The 22,048-nt window shown below is 49.3% G+C and overlaps 2 protein-coding genes across 6 annotated transcripts; one reads left to right on the forward strand and one right to left on the reverse strand.

The window, feature by feature from the left end:
• Window positions 1-6,667: 6,667 nt before the first annotated feature.
• Window positions 6,668-15,949, forward strand: SERHL2 (serine hydrolase like 2). Of its 2 annotated transcripts, none has more exons than XM_077178645.1 (12): window positions 6,668-6,947; window positions 8,351-8,575; window positions 8,647-8,760; window positions 9,734-9,775; window positions 10,510-10,529; window positions 10,717-10,791; window positions 11,558-11,667; window positions 11,943-12,022; window positions 12,350-12,384; window positions 13,144-13,217; window positions 14,695-14,788; window positions 15,145-15,949. In XM_077178645.1, exons 2-12 carry the CDS (start codon window positions 8,428-8,430, stop codon window positions 15,259-15,261), a joined length of 909 nt encoding a protein of 302 aa, XP_077034760.1. In that variant the 5' UTR covers window positions 6,668-6,947; window positions 8,351-8,427; the 3' UTR covers window positions 15,262-15,949. The 2 variants fall into 2 exon arrangements, with proteins under 2 accessions (XP_077034760.1, XP_054488351.1); XM_054632376.2 differs by having other exon boundaries at window positions 6,669-6,947; window positions 13,141-13,217.
• Window positions 15,950-16,821: 872 nt separating this feature from the next.
• RRP7A (ribosomal RNA processing 7 homolog A) lies at window positions 16,822-21,661 on the reverse strand. 4 transcript variants are annotated; one of them, XM_054632373.2, is made up of 7 exons: window positions 20,159-20,389; window positions 19,782-19,924; window positions 19,467-19,592; window positions 19,071-19,194; window positions 18,363-18,460; window positions 17,764-17,962; window positions 16,822-17,306 (listed from the first exon to the last, which is right to left on the reverse strand). In XM_054632373.2, the coding sequence occupies exons 1-7, from the start codon at window positions 20,256-20,258 to the stop codon at window positions 17,221-17,223; spliced, it is 876 nt and encodes a 291-aa protein (XP_054488348.1). In that variant the 5' UTR covers window positions 20,259-20,389; the 3' UTR covers window positions 16,822-17,220. The 4 variants fall into 4 exon arrangements, with proteins under 4 accessions (XP_054488348.1, XP_054488350.1, XP_054488349.1 ...); XM_054632375.2 differs by having other exon boundaries at window positions 20,207-20,388; XM_054632374.2 differs by lacking the exon at window positions 19,782-19,924 and having other exon boundaries at window positions 20,207-21,661.
• Window positions 21,662-22,048: the final 387 nt, after the last annotated feature.

Raw genomic sequence — 22,048 nt, forward strand, 5'->3', positions numbered from 1 at the left:
TGGGCAGTGCCTGAGATTTTGTACAGATAGGAGGATGGAAGGATGCTTGTGGGGTGGGTAGGAAATGACTGCCACCATCTCCTGATGTGCTGCAAGTCCAACCTGCAAAGAATACAAAATGCACAATGTTTGATTGCATTCAGTCTTAGGTAGTTTTTCCCTTTTGACCTCTCCTCCCCTTTTGAGATGGTCTCTCTTTTAACTTGCTAAAAGCCTCCTTTTAGGAGGTGCTAACAGCAAAACATTAAGAAGAAGGAAAAAAAACCCAATACCACAAAAAGAGAGAGCCAGGAGGACTAAACCAACACACAAAAATCCCCCAGCCCTGTTCCTCTGCTCTCCCAGGAAAAAAAAAACAACAAACAAACAACCCAAAAAAACCCAACCAAACAAAACCAAACACCTTCAGTGGTTTAGAGCGAGCAGAGGCTGGTTTTGTTCCACTCTTATGAGAAAAATTAGTACAACTAGTGTCCCCTTTGCATGAAGCGGTGGCAAGGCCCCTCCTTCCTCTACCAGAGCAGGGCTCTTCTCAGTAACGAAGAGAAACTGCTTTCCAGGAAAGCGAAGGTACAGGGGCTGCCCGGAGCGCGGTGACCCAGCGCGGCTGCGGGAGCCGGGTGCCGCGGCTTGCGGGCTGCCAGCCCCGGCACGGAGCGGCGGCGCTGCCGTGCCCGGCCGTGCCCCGTGTCCCGGAGCACGGATGGAGCCAGGGGAGCCGGAGCCAGCCGCGCAGGGGGCACGGCGAGCACCGCGGCCAGCGCGCCTTCGTGCCAGTCTGCAACACCCTCTGCTCCCGCCACGGCTTTCCCCCACGGCCGCCGCAGAGCGCGAGTTCTCTCACTCGTTGCCAGTCCACGCCCCTGGGTCACTTGGGGAGGAAGACCCCAGCACACAGCGACTTCTGCGTTTTCAAACAAAGATCAGGCTGTATAATCTGGAAGGTATTTAGGCCAGATTTAAATAGCTGCAGTCTTTTATAACTGTATAGCAAACCATTCCCTCACCTCTGAATCTTGCCTACATGCCAAACACCCTGGAGCAGTAGAGGACAATCCGGGACAGGGGAAACGAGGTACCAGCCTACCACACCACTGGACTCAGGTGTGAGCTCCTTGAGGCTTTGTGGCCACATAAATCCATGACCACCCCAGGTGACTTCTCCCAACATTGCTGCCCAACAGACATGGAGGTGAAATCCTCAGTTAAGGATTTCATTGTATCCTTGAGGTCTAATGCCTCTCCTTGTTATCCCACCTTTTCAGGACATGTTACTGGAAGTCGAAATGGGTGGATCTTGCCCAAATCCCTTTGCTCAGAATCCTTCAGTTGGAACATGTAGCCTCAGTCCTGCCCATGCTTTCCCAGATTTGCCCCCCCACACTGAGGCATGTGGTGATGCTGAATCCCACTCACAGGACACAGGCACCAAGTTCACTCACTTCAGGCTTTTCTCCAAAACAGACAAAAACAGCCAGGAGAGGCTGTTTGCAGGGAGCAGCCTGAGACAGAGACTCCATAGCAGAAAGGTCCTGAGTCACTGTTGGGCCTAGAAACAGGGGCTTCCTCAGCTGAGGAAACCAAGCCTCTAAATGAAGTAAAACAATGTAAAATGCAAGGAGTACAGCTATGGACTATAATTTTGGGAGTAGTTGTAGCAAAAGCATTGCAGGTTGGTACCATCTGACAGCAGTGTCTATTGCAGTAAACTAACTTCCAGACCACTCTGCTTTCCAGTTGATCACAGGACAGAGAACTCTGTCACATTAATCATTGTTGTTTTGTTAAACATCCCATCTTCATTAAAAAACTGCCAATGGTTGGAAAGCTGCCAGCACCCTAAGTAAACCCCTCAAGTATTTAACTCCTCTCTCCATTATCGAATGTATAACTTGTCTCTAGACTGTTTTTTTCTTGTGCCATTGTTAGGCAGTGTGACAACTGGAGGAGCAAAAATGCAATGCTACATAGGTATACCAAGGCATTGATCATGTTGGTCCTAAATGCTTCTCTCTCATAAAATGTCTTCCAACTCCTTAACAGGCCTTAAAGCTCTGCCAGGAAGCCTCTCCAACTTGTTCCCTTCCTCATTGAATCATAGCTGTCAAAACTGGGAGTTCTTTCACACCAGTAATCACCTCCATGGAATTAGCACACACAATATAATCTCCTGCAATATAATCTCATTACACCTGTTCCTCATTCCCTGCTTGTACATCAGGGAATGGAATGAGCCTGTCAGACTGCACTGGGGGCTCACACTCAGCTGCTGCTCTGCTCTGAGTCAGCCCTTCACCAGAGTCACTTCTTCCACAAACAGCATGGCCAGATCAAAAGTGTGGCCCGGGTGGAATAACTCACCATTGGACTGTTTCAAAATCCCCCCTTACATGCTTGTATCAACTTTAATATTTTGACACTTGCTGCCTAGTCCATTCTTAGTCCGATTACTACAAAATGTGTTAATTTGGTATCATTCCAATGTTTTAAAAATCAAAACACAGTGTAAGATTGTATCCATTTCCTTGTTGGAGAGCTATTACTTCAACAGTTTTTACTTTTGTCAGCCAAATCCATAACCCAAATCTGTAACTTATATCTCCAAAACTTCCCAAGCAGTTTTATAGATTCTTTTCCATAAACACATGAGACTTAGTGTTAACTAGAACTTTTCCCTTGTTTTTAAATGATCCTAGTACCTGCTATTTCCTTATTCTGTCTGAGGTCAATAAGGAGCTGGTAGGCCTGTAATTACAAGTGTCAGATTACTTATGGTTTTCACTATTATTTAATCTCAGCCTATGGGGAATCTGCCAGATTTTCCAAGTGAAAGATGGTTAAATCTAGACAAGAGCTGGAGAGAAACTTCTCTTCTTCCCCTGCCACTTCATACATTAAAATAGGTGCATGCTCTAAAGGTGGGTATGGGGTTTGTAGAGATCTGGAGAGTAGCTCACCTCTCAAGTTAATCTAAACAGGCCCAGGGGATGGGAACCAGCAGAGACTCCTGAATCTGTCCCAAATATAATAGACTTTCTGATTAAGGAGGAAATGGAAAGCAGAGACTGGAAAGAGTTTATTTATATGATGGGTGCTCATATATAATTTATATGCAATAAATGTTTCTAGCCATTTCATTAGCTGCAAATAAAGTGATATAAATGTGCACCACTTGGACCTGATGCATGGTGTGTGCCTGGGGCTGCTTCCAGCTGAATGGTAGTGGTTCATGTGGGAATGATTTAACACCCCAGCAGCCCCACTACCCAAATTATGCTGCAGGTGAATCCCTGAAGTAGATGCACTTCACTTTTTCAACCACTCATTGCTTGGCTTAAAACAAAGATTTCCATTTAAATTATCATATTGGCCTCAGACTGTGGTGGGTAAAGAGCCAGCATCTCTTTGTCTCTCCCACCTTCTGCACAGCTGGAGAGCTCTGGAAAAATTGAGTTTAGCTCAGTTGGTTACAGCATGATGCCAATAAACAAGGAACACAACAGATCTGAAGCAAGGGGGAGAAACCAATCTAAGCCATCACAGCATTTGTTTTGCACTTAATATGTAAGCAACTTTTTCAATCAGAAATTCACATAAATGAAATTCTACAAGAAATTAGGGAAAACCAAAGAAAAAGTACACCACAAAAGGTACCTGGATGAGTCTGTTGCTGTTGAGCAGAGCCCAGAGATCATGGAATGATATCCTACCCCATCTCTTCCTACCTGGGGAGCTCATTTAAACTCTTGAGACTTCCTGGGACCATCTCCAAGGCAAGCAAGATTTGTAGCTGGAGCTCAAACTTAAGCCTGTGAGCCAGCATGTTGGAGCTGCTTGCATGATAACATGCTTGCCTGTGATCACTTTAATTTTCCTGTCCCCTATAGATTGCAGCATATGCTCACAACATGGGGCTTTATATAGAGGTGTGTCCTCTATATATCCTTTGAAAGAAATCAGTTAAGCTAGCAATAGCATGCTTTTTTTTTTTATTTGTATAACCACACAAGAGAAATTGGGGTACAGGACTATGACTAATAAATCAACATAAATAGATCAATATGTCAGTACTTCAGTGCTCGAATCCAACCAGCTATGGGGAATTTGTCCCCTGGTAGCAATCAATCTGCTGTACTTAAAGTTTCCTCACCAGATCTGCAGCTAGCACAAACTGATCAATGCTGTTCCAAGTCAGTGGAGCATAACAGTTTTGCATGTCTCAGTGTTCACCCTTGCAGGTACCCTGCTCCTTTGCAAGGACACAGAGGTTAAATTACCCTTTGCTAAGCACATGGGATATCTCACACTAACTCACAGTTCTTTACTCAAAACCAGCCTTTCTTACCACCAATCCAGTTAGCCCAGCCAACACCTCAGCACCTTTCCAGGTGGAATCCAGTTTGGTTCTCTACAAGCAGCAATTCCACTGCAGTGGCCTGTGGCACTTACTAGAAGTAGAGACAGCAAAATGAATTCACTGAGCCATCCAAATTCTGCTGTGCATCCTGCATAGGGCCCTCCCCCTGGGAGGTTTTCCAGGCTGTGCTGGGGGAGATGCACAGTCTTGTAGAATGTTGGGCTGCTCTTTTAGAGGGGTGAGTAGCATCACTAGAGAAGGTATGAGGGACCTGGAGGACAGCTCAACAATATGGCTTTGGCTGATAGGGTGACAGTCTTGCCACTGAGGGGAGGGCACAGAGCACATCCCAGTGCAATCTTCTCCACTAGGAGCTCTAACTGAAATCACCTGCTCCTGATCATTTCTGTGAGGAATGCTTCCTTTCCCATCAGGCGGTTGCTGATGGAGCCTCCTACTAGAAGCGATTTAGGATGCAGGTCACAGGAGTCCAGTGTCACTAGAGAGTGCATTATTCCCACCTGAGTCCCAGAATAATCTCTGTGACCCAAAGCAACAAGAGCCCGGATCCTACTGGCTGCTGGAATGGGGGAGAGAGCCCAGTGTGGTGGTCCAAGACCTGTGGGTGGTGATGCATATACTGCCAGGGCAAGCATTTACAGCAGGATCCCCGGATTCTCCCAAACAAGGCTTGTGCCCAAAAACTGGTATTAGGTAGAGGTCAGGTAGAGCTCCAGCATGTAGCTCTCAGGGGATGTTCCTTGTGGGTACAAGTTCTTGGAGGTGAAGTTCCCTATGCTCCAAGCACAGGTGGTAGCCCAGGCCTGGGGACAATCTGTGCTGTGCTTGCATGGCTGGCTGGACACTGCCACCACCTTCAGTGGGCTCATTTCACTGCTCCCCAGAAGTGAGTCTGGCTCATGAGTGGCAATGGATTTTCCTGGCCATGACCCATTGTCCCACCAACCACTGGAGTGTGTGCCAACAGTCCACATAACTTCTCATGATGCAGGTCCTCTTCCTTATCAGTCATGCCATACACTGCAGAACCACAAGCCTAGCAGCAGCCACTGCCTAACAATTACATTGCCTAACAATTACACTGCCGTCTGGTGGCTTCTTTAGGAGGAATTCCAGGAATTCACAGGAGGGCCCTGCCCTCTATTAGCCACAGCCGCTATTTGATTATTGTTCATTATTATTGAGTGCATTTTACAAATCTGTTCTGCCAAGCTGTCTCTTGCTTTTCACCTTTTGTAATCAGCCACCCACCTCTGAAAGTTGTAGGAAAGAAGCTGTAGAAGCTACTGTGGCCTTCTCCTTGTAGCCCTTCTCCAAGCAGCCCTTGTAGTCTGCTTTCCTTGCTCCTTCAGTATGGAGGCTTAAGAAAAAGCAAGGCACTGGACCTGTAAAAATTCATGTTGCAAACCTGTAAAAATTCATGTTCTGATTTCCTTTCTAATGGCTCACATGGAGAGCAGGCTGTGAGCTGCATAGTGCTCTTGTTTCTTCTCAGTGATGGATCCCCAAGGTTATGTTTCAACTGCTGTGGTGCAGAGCCCATTTTGCCAGGATGAGTTAGAGGTAGGCAGGAGAAATAGGGCTCTAAGCTTCTACACTGGTTTCTTTCAAGCTTTTTAGGCTATTCTGAAAATATATTGTGTAATTTAGGAGACTGATGTGCTGAACTGAGTATAGGGCTTCCAGTTACCAATATAAAAATGATTCCCTAAGAACATACATTAATTCTGCTTCCCTCAACTGTTCCAGCAAGGGGTCCCACTGCTCACAGTGCGATTTGACTTTGCTTACTTTGACCGCAGAGTCCTCGACTGAAGAGGAATGGTTGTGGTCTGCATTAGGCTTAGCAGACTGCCTGCTGGATGAATGAGAGGCACCAGCAAGTAGCCATACTTGGGTATTGGCTTCCTTGAAACTTGGTCTATGCAGACATCACCTTTTTGGGCAATTAATGAGGCAAACCATATAAAAACCTCTCCATCTGAGAGGGGTCTGGTTTTTTTTCTGTTTTTGCAGAAGAGGAGTGGAGTGGCTGAGGCAGTGCTGTCTCCTGTGTGTCTGTGGCCCTGTAGTAGAGTCAGTTCACTGCAATGGGTCACAGTATGGGAGGGTGACTCTTGTCCCTGAAGCAACACGATTCTGGCAAGCGTTAGGAGTTCAGAAGAGTCTCTCTATCAGAGAGTGACAGAAGTTCAGTGTCAGTGTCAAGCACTGGGCCCGTTTGATGTCAATATGAAGCTCCTGGGTCACAGTTAAAACATCTCACACTGCGTCACCACAGTACAGGCAGTTTCCATCGTCAGTACTGTGTCCTGGAGGTAGTCAAGGATGCAGCCATACTTCCTTGATTTCGACTCCTCAGAGATTCCCATCACGCCCAGGAGGTTGTTCGCAGCTCCAGACCCCACAGCCATCGTTAGGTTCCCGTTCCTCTTTCCGAGCCCGACGCAGTCAGAGGCGGGGGCCGGGCGCCCCAGGGAGGCGGGCAGCGGGGCGGTGCAGCCGGCCCGGCCCTGCCCTGCCCGGCCCTGCCGCCGCCTCTGCTCAGCCGGTCCGGCCTCGCGGAGCGGTAGGAGGGGGCCGGGGCGTCGCGGGAGGGCGGCGAGGGGAGAGGGGGCCGGGTCGGCCGTGGCGTTCCGGGGTCTGCTCTCGGCGCCGGCCGGAGGTCGGTCCCCGGGCAGCCCTTCCCCGGGGCCGGGAGCAGGACCGGGAGCCGGCGCTCCAGGGCGCCCCGAGGCGAAGGCCCGGGTCTAGCGGCGCCTCCTGCCCGCCCAGGGAGGCCTTAGCCCGGGGCCGGGGGGATCCCAGGGCCGGAGCCCCGCTGGGCCCAGACAGGACTGCCTGGGAGGGCCATCAGGCTCTGCCAGGAGCCTGGGCCCTCAGGACAGGGCAGGTCCATGGTCACACTATGGGAAGTCAGCCCACGGTTGTTTGTCAGGATCTGGCCCGGCGAGGGCAGCTGGGATCAGACACAGCCCCGTGATCAGCAGGCTGGGCCACGGTTCCTGCGGCGAGGGCGTTGCTGAGGGACACCGGCACTGCTGCAGCACTGCTGCGGCTGGTCCTGGGCCGAGCTTAAACACACTCATGGGGAGCCCCAGGCTTGGCTCATTGGGACCATCAGGGCCCTGACAGCAGCCGACCCCCTCTATCCTCACTCCTTAGAGAGGCATGGGCTCCGGGGGGACTTGCTGTAGAGTGATTTAATTGCTGTATAGTCTCAGAGGGCTAATTAAGGGAGCAGATACGCAAGACAAGTCACTTGGAAGGGGATATGACATGAAAGACTTGGAGATAGTCAGGTTGCCTGTGGCTTGTGGGTGAAAGGGAAATGTTTAAGCCACCATTGGAAGGTCGCCAGAGGCTGGGTTCACTCAGGAGCTGGTACTTGAGCAAGGGTCAGTAATTGCCAGGTAAATGAGATGGTTTGAGATTGAGCAACTGCCTGGCAGGTTGTGGACCCATTTCCCATGCAAAATCCCTGACCCTGAGGGGTGCACAGGCAAGTGGCAGCAGTGACCTGCTGTGCAGCATGGAGCCAGCTGCTCCAGCCAAATTGCCAAGCAGTAGAGCGAAAGAGAAGCACCAAGGTAAAAGAGGGCAAGGTGGTAACAATCTAATGTTGGAGGCAGCATCCTTATTCCCCAAACTGTCTTCTTGGCTCAGGACAGGTGCCTGGCTGACTGCAGCTAGCTGGGGGAATTCTGCATGGTTCCCTCTTGCCAGATCTCCTGTGCCTTCTGGTCAGGCTGCAGCTGCTGCAGAGACACAGAGAAGGCTTTCTCCTCCTGCACAGGGAAAGCTTATTTCTTCCTAGGAGCATAGCTAGTACGTGCTGGGAGGAGGATTCCCCAAACAGACAGTCAGGAACGGCAGCTTGGGATGTTGAATGGGGAGCTATAAATCATCAAGCTGCTAATTAAGACCACAGGAGACTGGTGAGTTACTAAAGACCTGTATTACTCTTTTCAGAGCTCTAGACCATTAACAAGACCCCTGGGACCTTCTCAGAGTACGTGACTCTCCAAGGACATCACCCTGTTTTGGGCATGTTCTCAGAGTTGAAGTTCCCTGTGCCCTGGGGACATGTGGCAGCCAAGGCCTGGGGACCCTCAGAGGGACACCCTGTGCTGTGTTTGCATGGCTGGTTGGACAATGCCAACACCTTTGACAAGCTCATTCCACTGCTCCCCAGAGGTAGGTGTGGCTCGTCAGGATGGATTGTGTTGTGTGGCTGGGCTGCACATCTCATCCTCTTTCCCTTTCAGGTTGTTATTATGTGGCAATGGATTTTTCTGGCCATGGTTTGTCCTCCCACCGACCTGCAGGCTGCCCCTACCATTTCCTAGATTATGTGATCGATGTGCGCCGGGTGGCAGCAGGTGAGTACTGGAAGGAACCCTCGAGGGGTGCTTGTAGAGGGGCTGCTGTATTGGTCCTGCTCTTTCCAACAAGCAAGCAGCACTTTCAGTTCCCCACACTTTGCTGCTAGTGTGTTTCTGTACTAAAAAAGCTGTAGTGGTGAAGGGGTGGATGCAACTAAATGGTTTGCAATGCAACTAAAAAAATGCCAGACTGGCTTTTTTTAAGCAGTGACCCCTAACCAGTGTTAGGTGTAAATTGGAAACTTCTGGTTCTCCCTGATGGCAGTCTACTACTTGCTTTAGTACCATGCAAAGAAATCTGAAAGTCAAAGTGTCTTGTACTCCTAATAATTCCTGCTGTAACTGTCCATCTGCATATCTGGCATGTGTGATTTTAGATTCCGCATTCAGTACACAAAAGAGCCTCTAGAAGCTCTCAGAGGGTAAATCCCATCTTTCAGTGAGGTCTATTTCAGATGGGCAGCACTGATAAAGCTGTATTTTCCTATAAGCCTCCCAGAGTGCCCTAAAAATGGACTGAAGAGCCTGATGTGCTAAATGGTGCAGAAAGCTTTCACTTTGAATCATACTGCCCTCAATGCAGCATACCTGGCTCTGTGTCCTCACATGTCTTGCAGAATGCCCTGCAGCAGGATGCTCTGTAAAGGTTTCTCTCTTCCACCAGATGCTACCCAGTCAGGCTCCTCTGCTTCTTGCCAGTCTAGTATCTGGCCGTGAATGGGACTTTGCTGGAGTTTGTTTGACATATAGAGAGAACTTGAGAGCTGTATGACTTAACTACCATGAAAATGAGGTGGTAAATGCTCTTCAAAACCGGCCCACTTAGCTGCTTAGTTTCTGGATTAAGAAGCAAATGTGGTAGTGCAAAAGCCCTCCTGGGAGAAAGGGCCCATGTCAGTAGAGAAGCAGCAAGATATTGCTGCTCTGGTTTCTAATGCAGCACTGTCTGTTTTTCTCTTTTGCCATTTAGCCTTGCAGTGGAGACGGTTCACCCTGATGGGTCACAGTATGGGTAAGTGGCTCTAGTCCTTGTAAACTGTGAGATTAATAGAAAGCAGTAGATAATTAACTTCCAAGACATGCTGCTAGGAGCTGGGTTGGAATATTTATTATATTATGCCAAGTACAAGGTTCCTGCTTGAGTGATTCAGAAATCTCTGCCTGTGTTTGAAATGCCTGTTTTCAAGACCCTGCAGTACAGACAGTGGTAACTCTTGCTGTGAGCATTTCCCCCACTCACAGGACAGAACAGTGATTGGCAAAGGGGGGTGGTCTATGCAGGAGAATTCACAGCAGGCCTTCCTGCCTGGTCCCCACAAAGCCTGGGAACAGACAGCCCATTTGGTGGGCTGTAAAGCTGCATGAGGGGAACTGGACTCCAGGATCCATTCCTTTGAGCTTGGAATATTATTTGATTTTGCCGCAATTTGGAGTTTGTTTCCCAGGGCTGCTGTGGTCACAGCTAACAGGACCTGCACACCAAAACATTTTAAACAGTAACTCCTCCTTGGCCTTTGCTGTCTGAGGGAGGTGAAAATGAGGCACAAGATGGGGAACACAGCAGGTCAACAGCCCTGGTCTCTGCCTGCATGTTGCGGGCTGGGAGAGCTCTCCTCTGTACTGGGGTTTTGTCCCATGGTACAATGCACATTTTTATTTCTGAGGTGGCTCCTGCTGTGAAGAAGGTGAATTTCTGTTACCAGGGGCTGTTCTATGCATTACTGAGCACACTTTTCTTCTTTGCAGGTGGGGCTGTGGCAGGAATGGTGAGTAAAGCACCATTTCTTCATGGGGTTGATTTCTGCAGCTGCAACAACAAATAGGACAGAAATGAAAGGGCAGACCTGGATCTCAGGGGAGGAGAGGTCCTTCCCTGACCCCTCTCCCATGCAGCAGGATAGACATCACTCAGTGCTCAGCTTTTCATTTTCTTATTGTTTCATCTCTCCTCAGTTCTGTTTCCTTTATCCTGAGATGGTGGACAAGCTGATCCTGCTGGAAAGTCTTGGCTTTCTTCTAGCTCCAGAGGTTAGAGCTCATGTGTCCTTCCCTTCACTTTTTTAAAATATAAAAATATGGTTTTTTTCTTTTCCTCACTTGTTCAGAGAAAGCACTGATGTGACCACTTCCTGGCAGGTCACACAAGTCCTAGGGCTCTTCCTTTTGGCAGGCACTGATCTGCTCCTTGTTGCACAGACTGAAGTCTGTCCTTAGGGTGGCCCTTGGGGAACACTTGCTAGAGCTCCACATCCTGCAGTCCCTTAGCACTGAAATTTTCTTGTCTGTGCCAAGCCCTTGAACAAAGGAAACTGGAACCTCTGTCCAGGCAACTGCCAGCTAAGGTTATCTTTTTGCCAACAGCATGTTGGGTGACCTGGGTAAAAGATTGGTAGATTTTTTTCTGTTCCTAAAGCTACATTCCCACCTTGCCATCATTGCTACCAGATGCTGGAGCTTTCGCTGGCAATAGTGGTTCACAGAGACAAAACTAGTTCAGAGAGACAAAAAATACCAAACTTTGGAGAGTTGTCCTCAACTCAGAAGTGAGGTAGGAAGGGTTAGAAAAGATGGCAAGGATAAAAGGTTAATAAGTTAATTACAGCACTATTGCTGTATTTATTTAAAATGGACTATCTCCCAGAAATTATGGGAGTTATTTTTAATAAGATACCCATAACTGATACCAGTTCTGAGGGATGTTGAAGAGTGAAATTCTCTCTTCCGCTCTCCAATAAGGGGTAAAATCACTCAGAAGAAAGGGGTTACTCCTCTTCCCTACCTCTCTGTGTTTCAGGACACTGAGGGATGGCTGAAATCAAAAAGGAGGGTGATCGACAGACTACTGAGTCTGGAGGCAAAGCAGCAAACTCCCAAAGCACGGAGCCCCGAAGCAGCGTTGCAGAGGTGGGTTCCCATCCATCCTCTTCAGTTACTGCCTGCCCTCACCTTGACAGAGTTACAGCTGCACAAATGAGAAAGGAAAACTATCCCTGCATTTCACGTTTCAAGTCCTTTTCTGGAATCCCAGCATGACCTTTTGCTTCTGCTGCCAGAAACTGCTGCTTCTTCCTGCTCCTTTCTGAAGCAGCCTGAGAGCTCACTGTCACCTTGTCATGGCATTTTTGCTTCACTTCATCCCTTTTTCCAGTGTCACAATCTCTCTGCCATGTCTCCCTCAGGCTTTTAGAAGCAAACAGCCATCTGACAGCAGAGGGTGGGGCAATCCTGCTGCAGCGAGGAGCAACTGAGACACCCGCTGGTAAGGGGCTGTGTGGTGCTGGGCCACTGCTGGGTGTGGGAAGGGACTGGTGCCAACAGCCATTGTCTTCTTTAGGGTACAGGGTGCTCTAGCTACAGATTTACACAGCCTGGATGGGATCAATTAGGTCTGGAGGCACAGTTCTCCATTCCCCGCAGCTGGGTTTGGTGCTCAAATCCTAAAACAGCTAAAGAAAATAAATTTTTAAAAAAGGAGAAATTTGAATCCTGTTCTTCCTATCTCAGAAAGTCTTGGGCAGACCCCAAAAGTGAGTTAAAACCGAACAACTCCTGCTCCTAAGAAAACCTTCTGCTTTTTTCTTTCCAGGACTGGTGTATAACAGAGACATGAGAGTCCGTACGGTGAGCACTGCTCTTCTGACATGCCCCCTGCTACTTCGGAGCCCTGAGCTTACAGAACACTCACACAGAGGATGCCTGCTCACCGAGCTAGGCCCTGCCTCCACCCAGCTGCTTACTTTCTGCTTCCCGAATTCCCACATGTCCTTTAAATGCTGCTTTTAAAAGAGCCTGCACTTGATCATTGATTCAGCTTACAGAGTCACTGGAAAATGTTACTGTTTGTTTTTTTAGAAGTTCCTCTGCCCCAAGGCCTCCTGGCCACATTTTCCTACTGTTATAACTCTTCAGGCAGCAGATGGATGGATGCTTTCTGTCAGCTTGTCAGGTGACCTGAATAAGAAGGAGAGTGGAACAAAGTCCTTAGGTTTGCTATTTTGATAGTTTTGTGCCACTTTTAAGCAATTAGGGCTTCCTCTATCTGTGCTACTGCCAAGATATGGAAGCCACGGTAATGTACTCTCTCTTTTTTAGTAAAATGATTTTTAAAGCTTTTCTCTATGAGATCATTCCCATATGTGCTGCAGCCCAGCAGGCAATGTTGTTGGCAGCCCTGAAACACAGCTGGACAGAAGGAGCCTTTGCAGAGCCATCTACTCCTGTGTGCAGCCTGGATGCTTGTCATGTCCCAGCATGGAAGCTTCAGGGCCACAGTTACTTCCACCTTCAGAGCTACTTGTGCAGGAGAGCTTGGGGATACCCTCTGCCCCCAGCTGCTGTCCCTGAGCTTTGACACTTTCCCTCTCTTTGCACCTGCAGCAGAGTCGAGAGTTCTTCACAGTGGAGCAGTGTGTGAAGCTCCTGCAGAAGATCCAGGACCGTGTTCTCATCATTATGTGAGTGAGGCGCAAACCGTACCAACCCTTGCTATCTCCCTCAGTGGAAGGAATGAAGGCTAGGAAGGAGTCCTCCACTACCCCTTCCTCTACACTAGTCATCCAGGCTTTTGGCCAGCTGGTGTAACAGTACAGCTTCACATGTGAAAAGTATTTCCTAGTTCCCCACCACTGCCCTCAGTTGGGTAGGCTCCTGGAGAAGGCAGACAGCAACTGGAACATCCTCCCAGCCTGGCACTCTGCTTTCAGGCTGGGACTCCCTGGTGCAAGGCTGACTGAGGAAATGTTAGTCCTGCCCCATCTTCCCCATGATCTTGGCTTCACAATCCCACCTCACAACTTTCCATTCCTTGGCACTGCAGCAAGGGGCCACCCTGGCAAATACGTGACCCTCCACAGCACCACACCTGCTTGCTGTCCTCCTGACCTGACTCTACCCCAGTCAGGAACCCAGCCTGCCCCCTTCTCCAGACTCCAAAACCTCTTGCTTGAGCAAACAGGTGCAACTACAGCAGTCTCCATCTCCTCCAGCTGCTCCTGAAGCCCCTGGTCTGACTAAGCTCCTGCAAGCTCTCTCCTGTGGCACCTGGGGCGAGCAGCTCTGGGGACAGGGCCAGTGGCTTGCGAAGTTGTTAAGCTGTCTGGGTGCGCAGCTTGTTCTGCGAGTCGTCCTCTGCCTTTTCCCATCTCCTTCGAGGCCAAGGTGTGCAGGGTTCTGGCTATCTTGGCTGGTGGGGTGCTGTTAGAAGATTGTCTAGAAAACAAGAAGTGCTAGCAGTTGAGAAAAGAGGTACAGTTTTGACTTCCCTGATCTGTTTTAATATCCTAACTGCTTCAGGTTATTCCTGCTTGTCCAGAAATGTAATATTGTGCTGCGGTCAAGTCCTCTGTGCCACAGAAATGCCACTGAGCCTGAGATGTCTGCTTGTCCCATGACCAGCACAGTAGGAGACAGCACGATCTTAGCTCTGCAGGAGATGTAATGCTGACTTCTCCAGGGCAACTGCCCTGGTACCTCCCTCTCTGAGCAGGGCATAACTTGGTTAAATAAGCAGCAAAGGGAGGCAGAATGGACTGAGGGGAGAGGTGGAAACTCTAAGGAAGGAAGAAGTTAAGAGCAGAAGGCAGAGCATGGGAATGATGTTTTCAGAAGGCAGAGAAGGGAATGATGTTTTCAGACCAGTTACAGAGCCAGCCCTGGGAGGCCAATATTTAGCCAGTCCCCACTCTGATACCACTAGGCAGTCACCCAAGGTTTTACACCTTTTAGTTTGATATAAAATGGCTGCTTAGCCAAGCTGTGTGGTGCACTCTGACTACCATGTATGGCCCTGTCACCTGCTGCTTATGAGCAGCCTGGAAAGAACAGCTGGGTTTGTCACCCTACTGTCTTGGGAACACGGATTCTGCCCAGGACAGCCACAAAGACAAATGGAGGCACACTGGGTGCTGAACTGAGCCTCACTGTTGTTTTCAGATCACAAGATGGACTCTTGGTACCACACAACCTACCGAGCAGAAATCACTTTGTGAAAGCCCTGCAGGAGGCATTCGAGTCCAACCTCAAAGAGGTGAGAGTAAATGTCATCCTTGCACCTCGACTGGCCACCAACCTGGGAGCAGCAGCTGGGAAGCAGCTGACCTTGGTGGACACCCTCCACGAGGTGATTTGTCCTGAACAGCACAGCCCTCACATGGGGAAGGGGGTGGGGGAGTGTGTGCAGTCAGGGGAGGAAGTCAACTTTGTTACTGCTGCCAAAGTCCCAAGTTAGTACTGCCCTCTGGATCCAGCTCTTCCCTGGTCCTCCCATCTCCGTCCTGCCTCACTTGCTCTGTCCCTTCCTACGAGTGTCACACAGCAGTGTGTGCTTCAGGGAACACTTTCCTGGTCCACATCTTAACATCTTCTTGTGTTCTTTCCCTCCAGCATATCCAGCTAGCAGAAGTGCCTGGGAGTCATTTTGTGCACCTGAATGAGCCCGAGGTGGTATCTGGGATCATCAGCAACTTCCTGACAGCACAGAACACCAGGGCCAGACTCTAGGAAGCGCTCACAGTTGCAGCAGTCCAGGAGAACTGGGAGCTAACAAGCAAGCTCTAGAATTGTCACCATTCCTACTTCACATCCAGCATTAGATTGTGATAATCTTTCCTATGCTTAGCTCACTGCAGGGTGGAAGCAGGTCTGCCAGGGGTACTCTGAAGGAGAGCTGAGCAAAATATCTCATTTGCCACAGGGAGAAGGAATCCTTGCTCTACTTCCAGCTCTGTGAGTACAGGGATAGAGGCCCAGAGTGGCCTTCCCCATGGCTTACTCCAAACGTGTACCCTGAAACAGAGCAGAACACAAGGCAGAGGCATCATCTGTGACAGCAGCAGCTCCCCAGCTTTGGCACTGCAATAGAGGTGGCTCATCTTGCCTTCTACCTGAGGATGGTGCAGACAGGCTGCTCCCAGGATTTAACCTGCTGAAAAACAAGGAAAGTGTTCTGTTTCTCTGCTTACTTCCATAGATGCCTGAGCTTAGAGGGCCTCAGTGTCTCTGTTCCATTGTGAGAACTACTGTTTAAGAATCGGCTTAAATAAGAGCTCACCCGTGCAGAGAAGGCCATTTTAATGAATGTTAGAGAATCCTTAATCCTCTATCTGAAGCAGCTGGGAGAACTACAAATTATGGAAAAGTTGGCAGAGACAATTTCTGTCCTAAATAAAGATTAATATTCCAATGTTAAGTCCATCTTCTTGACTCTATAGAACAAACCTCCTTTCTCTTTCAGGCCGCTCACCCAGGCAGCTAAAATGCATCTTGGGAGGCAGCATTTTTACACACTGTCTGCCTTAGGTAGGCCTTATTAAGGATCTGCCACCCAGTTAAATTGATGCAAAATCCCACTGAAGCAGGCAGGCCTGTCATCTCTGCAAGCAATGCAAACTGTATTTGCAGTCAGTTTTTTAGGAGAGGGTAAATACATTTTATCTCAGCTCTCTGGAATTTACCACCGTTTCCACCTTACATTCATGGTCACATCTCTAGTGAGGCTGCAGATTGTAAAATAAATGTGTAAAAGCCTGGGACTGGGTGGGTTACTTTGATCACAGACCTCCCACTATTCCAGAGCTGCACAAATGCTATAGGAGCAGCACAAAACCATTGCCCCACACCTAAACATGGCTGGTGCCATCCTTACCTGCCTTCTGTGGGCTGGGGACAGGTTAAGTGGAAACAGGGCGTGGAGAGTCTGGTTTTTCCTTTCAGACCTGCTGCTCAAAGTGACATTTGTTCTTGCAACAGTGCTGGGTATTAGGAAATTCCCATGGCCTAGACATGGCTGCAGAGCTCCATGCACAGCTGGATGACTAGGCACTGCAACACTTGGCCATGGAGGGAATCACCAAGAGAAGGGGTAGGGCTCTCTACCAAACCACTGATCTTTCCTTGTGACAAGTCACAGTTAGGTTTTTCCTAAAGTCACTTCCCTCCTCATTCCTTCAAAAAAATGTGCAAAGGAGCACCAGGTTACAAGCCAGAATTTTTACCACCACCCCAGCACACAGGAAGCTGTTTCCCACAGGAGACCAGAGGGGAGAGAGAAGCATTCCCATGTTCTGAAAACAGTAGCAACAGTTTATTTACAGTTCTTCAGCCATTCCCTGCCCCTGCAGAGGCTGTGCTAGATCAATCCCAGTTTTCACCAACTTTTAGGAGGTGTAGTTTTGGGTGGCAGGGAGATACAGGTTGTCACAGGATATGCCTCAGCCCCTTGACCTGAGCACCTTGAGAAGTGGTGCCATGGGGCTGAATGACAAAAGAGCAGGAAGATACTGGTGCAAGTAAAGGGAACTCTCCTCCAGCAGCAGTTGCTGGACCTCCCGTTTCAGATCCAAAGGTAGAGGCAACCCAAAGCTGCCTTAATTCCTCAAAATCCTTTGACAAATGGAGTCAGTAGGCATCTCTCCTACTCTCTCCAGCACAGGCACCTGAAGAAGAACAGCTCAGCACAACCTAGTATGGCCGAAACTTGCGCTGGGCTCGCATCAGTGCAATCCTCTGCTTGTCCTCCTCAAATTTCTTCCTCAACTGGGCAATGTCTAAAACATAGAAAAAGAGAAAGAACAGGTCACACAAGAGCAACAGATCTCCTTCTCCTGGGAGCTTCACTTCCACACACTGGAGGGGCTCAGTCCCAACAGTCCCAGCCACTTCCCAGAGCAGGTCCTTTTACACCTCAGCTAAGTGCCAAGCTGGGGCTCAGCTGTTCATCTCCGGTGGTGCTGCAGCTCCCTCTTGGGGAGGAATTGGCTAGTTTCCCCCTTCAATCGCTGCCTTTGTACAGACTGAATAAGCACCTTTTGGAAAACCACACCCTCCCACAAAATATTCCAGTAGCCCTTGCTAGGACAGGTGGTGGCAAGGGGCCATTCAGATCCAGCCAGCCAGTTGCTTAGTGGCAGCTGGATGTCACCTCCCCTGAAGGCAGAAAGATGCTCTTCGGACCATGGTGTGAGAGACAAGGCCCAGGCAGGGGTAGGAGACTTGCACACTCACGCTCTCTCTTGGTCTCGCGATGCTGCCAGGCATAGAAGTTGAGCAGTTCTTTGCGGGCTCTTTTCTGTTTCTCCTTCTCCAGCACACGCAGGTTGGCAGCCTCTGTCCGGGGCAGGCCAGGCTTCCGGCCCTTCCGCGTCACCTTCACCCAGCCCTCCTCATCCGGAACACCCTCCTCCATGGCTGCTTTGGCTTCTTCCTGTAAGGACAGGAGGGTGAGGCAGCCCAGTGCAGATGCACAGCCTAATGCACAGCTCCCCACAGCCCTCCCTTAAAACACAGGCAAAGTTACAGCTCCTGCTTCCACACAAGATTTAAAGGAAGGCATGGGATCAGGGCTGCAGGCATTCAGCTCTCAGCTCGTCAGCCACAAACCAATTTATTTGTGGTTATCTGTTGTAAGCCCTAGGGGAAGGGTCAGGTGTTGCAGACCAAGCCTGGGTCTGACTGCCCACCAACAACTGGGAGTAAAAAAACCTCTGCCAAACAGAGAGACCCTCAGCCCTTTCCACTATGGCTGGAACACTGAGAAATCTCTCTTCTTTCCCTCTGCCCCAAGAAATCTGCTTAGCTGGGGTCCCTCCCTAGCCTGGCCTCACCTCTGCCACCTTTTTATCATAGTCTTGCATGTAGGCATCCACCTCAGCCTTCAGCTCCTTTGGATCCACGATGGAGGCCTCATAGCTGGCGATCCACTCTGAGACAGAGAGGGCACAAGACAGCAGCAACTGCTGTTAGAAGCAGGCTAGTCTGGTGCTTTTGGGCAGCTCTAGAGGGAACTCTAGCATGGGGGAAGGACGTACTGTTCCCATTTGTGTTCAACTTCCCCCCTGCTACAGCTCAAACAGACTCGGCTGTGAGCACAATCAATATGCCATGGGAAGAGTTTGCAACTTGCCCAGGCAGAAGTGGACTAGCCTTAAGCCTAAGGGGCACAAAATTCAGGGGTGTGCTTCTATCAAGCGATTACATGTGAAGTGCTGTCAACTTGACAGACATCTGGGGCCTGTTGTAGGAGTCTGGTCTCCATTTTGAGGACAAGATTCAGACAGTATCTCTGAATCTATGCAATAGGGACATGGAAAAATGTCAGGAAAAAAGGACCCTTCCAAGTGTCCCCACTCTTCCATAGGGTTACTGGTCCAGACTTCAAAAAGATTGCTACCCAGTGAATAATAAAAGAACACTGAACACTGAACATCCCCCAGCTTAGAACAAAATGGGACATGCAGGGTAGAATTCAGCAAGCAATGAGTATAGTTCTTGCCCACCATTAGCCCACAGAAAGATAGCCAGAGCTGACATACTGCTAATGCCGGTTTTCACAGGGTGGCTCTCTGTTGATATTAGCAAGGGACCTTCCTGTGATAGAGCCTTGGCTGCCTGGACAGCTGCTGGTTTCCTGAACACCACATATGCTACTTGAAATCCCTAAAAGAAAAAAAACCACACAGGTGAGTCAGATTATGTAAGAGAAATTGGCAATGGAGCAAGGAACTGCAGTACAAATAACTTAAAAAAAAAAACCCACAAGGGGCAGTAGGATAGCAAAAAAAAAAAAGACCGTGTAAACTTAAGTAAGTAATCATGCACCCAATGCCCCATATGGTTTCCTGTGCCTCGTGTTCTGAAGAGAACCATTCAGTACTTGCCATCTTTTCCCACTGAACTATCAGGATTCCTCTCCCCTGCCCAAGCTTTACCTTTAGAGTTTTGTGGTCAAAGAATTTCGATGCCAGTTTATCTTTTTTCTCTCCTGGCCCTGGCTTGTCACAGATGTCCACAGACTGCACATGCCCGCAGCGGGAGAACAGCCTAGACAAAGAGTCCTTAAAAGGGAGAGTAAGAGAAAACACGCGGTTCAGTAAAGCAGGAGCGATGCCTCCCTCGAACAGCCCGCACAGTTCTCCGGGCGGCTCCCCGGCCCCAGCCCGGCCCTCCGCCCGCAGCAGCCCCGAGGCACACGCCGGCTCCAGGCCCCCAAGCCCTGCCCTCGGCCCCCAGCCGCCCCCACTCACCGGGCCGCAGTACGGGGGCACGTTGAGGACGAAGAGGGTGCGGCGAGGCGGGTGCGCGGTGTCGGCCCCTTCCCGCACCTGGTGCTCCTTCACCAACAGGCAGTGGTACGAGCGCTGCCGCTCCGCGAACTTCACCGCCAGAGCTGCGAGGGGCGCACCGCTCTGAGACGCCCCGGCCCCGTTCCCGCGCTGCCCCTCACCCGCGTATCCCGGTGCCCCGCGCTGCCCCTCACCCGCGTATCCCGCCGGCGCCGCTCCCGGTGCCCCGCGCTGCCCCTCACCCGCGTATCCCGCCGGCGCCGCTCCCGGTGCCCCGCGCTGCCCCTCACCCGCGTATCCCGCCGGCGCCGCTCCCGGTGCCCCGCGCTGCCCCTCACCCGTGTATCCCGCCGGCGCCGCTCCCGGTGCCCCGCGCTGCCCCTCACCCGTGTATCCCGCCGGCACCGCTCCCGCCGCACGCCCCGTGGCGGCCGCCATCTTGTCTGCGCGCGGCGGCGCAGGGGCCGCCGGGAGCTGTAGTTCCCCGGGCGCGGCGCGGCCCCGCTAATGGCGGCGGCTGGACTCGCCGCAGCCGCGAGGTTGAGTGTAAAACTCACGCAGTGTCTGTAATCTGAGAGAGGCAAGTAAATATTAAAGAGATGAAGAAACATTCAAAGGGAATTGTTTTTAAAGACTCTTGTTAATTAAAATAACTCAAAAAACCTTTGCAGACGAACTTGTAATGGAAGACAGAACCATTTTAAAAATACTGAAGCAAGGCTAATGTAGGAGGTGACAAAATATGACACGATATGGAGAATTGATCCAACCAAATATCAAGTTAGTGATCATTATTGGAAGGTACATGCAAAAGCCATGAAAATATACCAAACTTGCACATTGTGGCATCACTTCAGAAGTCCTCACGTTTTTGAAATAAAAGAAAGAAATCCAAAATAAACAAAAGAAACACCATTACAAATTACCTACCACCTGTCCTGGCCAGCCATTTAATTTAATGTCTAAATTAATGCACATGAATTCAGAGTGGAGGCAATTAGTATTTCAAATGCAAGTTTATAATTTCTGCCAGCCCAGAAGGAAAAAAAACCCCAAAACAACACAAGAATATAACCATGTTGCATGATGATAAATCTAGACAGAAGGTGGTAGGTTCGAAATCATGATTAGCATGACAATTGCAGGATATCCAGGAGAAACTGGAGAACCAAGGCGAACTACCTGAAAAGGACTGGGAATAGCCAGATAAGAACCGGGAATAAACAGTTACTCTTGTTTCAGTGCCCAGCAGAAGCAGCCATGCAATGGTGCATTAAAGAGCTGACCAAGACCAGAACACCGATGTACACCAAGACATTGTGTTTGGACACCCACTTAATTCACTGATTTGTAAAAAAATAAGAATATGGTGCCACAGATCACAGAGCTTTGGAACAGAGCAGACAGTACTTCTTCCAAGGAAGTATCTCAATGTCATCATAAACTCTCAGATAGCCTAAACACAAGGCAGAGTTTAACAGTATGTTAAAATGCATCTTGTTACTTGGCTTTTCAGACGGACACGAATCTATTAATCTAAAAAATCCTTGAGTCTCCCCATTCTTTCACAAGAGGCAAGAGATGCACTCCCAATACATGTTTCACATTTACACACCTGTCTAGCTGGTAATGAAAGCATCCACTTCACCTAGAACAGGCACCTTGATCTCAGAGCTGTTTTTGCTATAAAATTACTTTTTAAATTACTAGGCTGTCAGTAACAAAGGCTACTTTTTTTTTCTGTAAAAAGAGAATTGGAATTACATGCACATAAACGGCTTCAATTTACTAGCAGGAGTCAGCTGCTAATTTGTATGATCCAGACTAAAAGGTGGATGAGTAACAGCTCTCTTACCCATAAGCTCCTCTTGCTCTTCATCACATTATCAGTTTTGAAATTTCCACGTTCACTTAGAAAGAGCAATTGACTCAATACTGGAACACCACCACTTATCTTTAGTTGCTTCACAGCATCTAAAAAGGCTTAGAATCCACTCTCTGTATAACAAACCTTTATTCAGAAACAGGTAATACATTATCTTCTCCAATCCCTAATGTTTCCTCCCCCTCCCTCCCGCCTTTTTTTTTTTTAATTAAAACACATGTATTTGGTGGGCAATCTAAAAAAGGAGAACAATAGCTGTCTTAGGTCCCCTCCCCTACCAACATCTGCTGTTCACATGAAGCACCCCACCAATCATGGTGTCACTGCCCTTCAAACCAAAGAG

Source organism: Agelaius phoeniceus, chromosome 5, assembly GCF_051311805.1.
Source record: "Agelaius phoeniceus isolate bAgePho1 chromosome 5, bAgePho1.hap1, whole genome shotgun sequence".
In the NCBI taxonomy this organism is placed as follows: Eukaryota; Metazoa; Chordata; class Aves; order Passeriformes; family Icteridae; genus Agelaius; species Agelaius phoeniceus.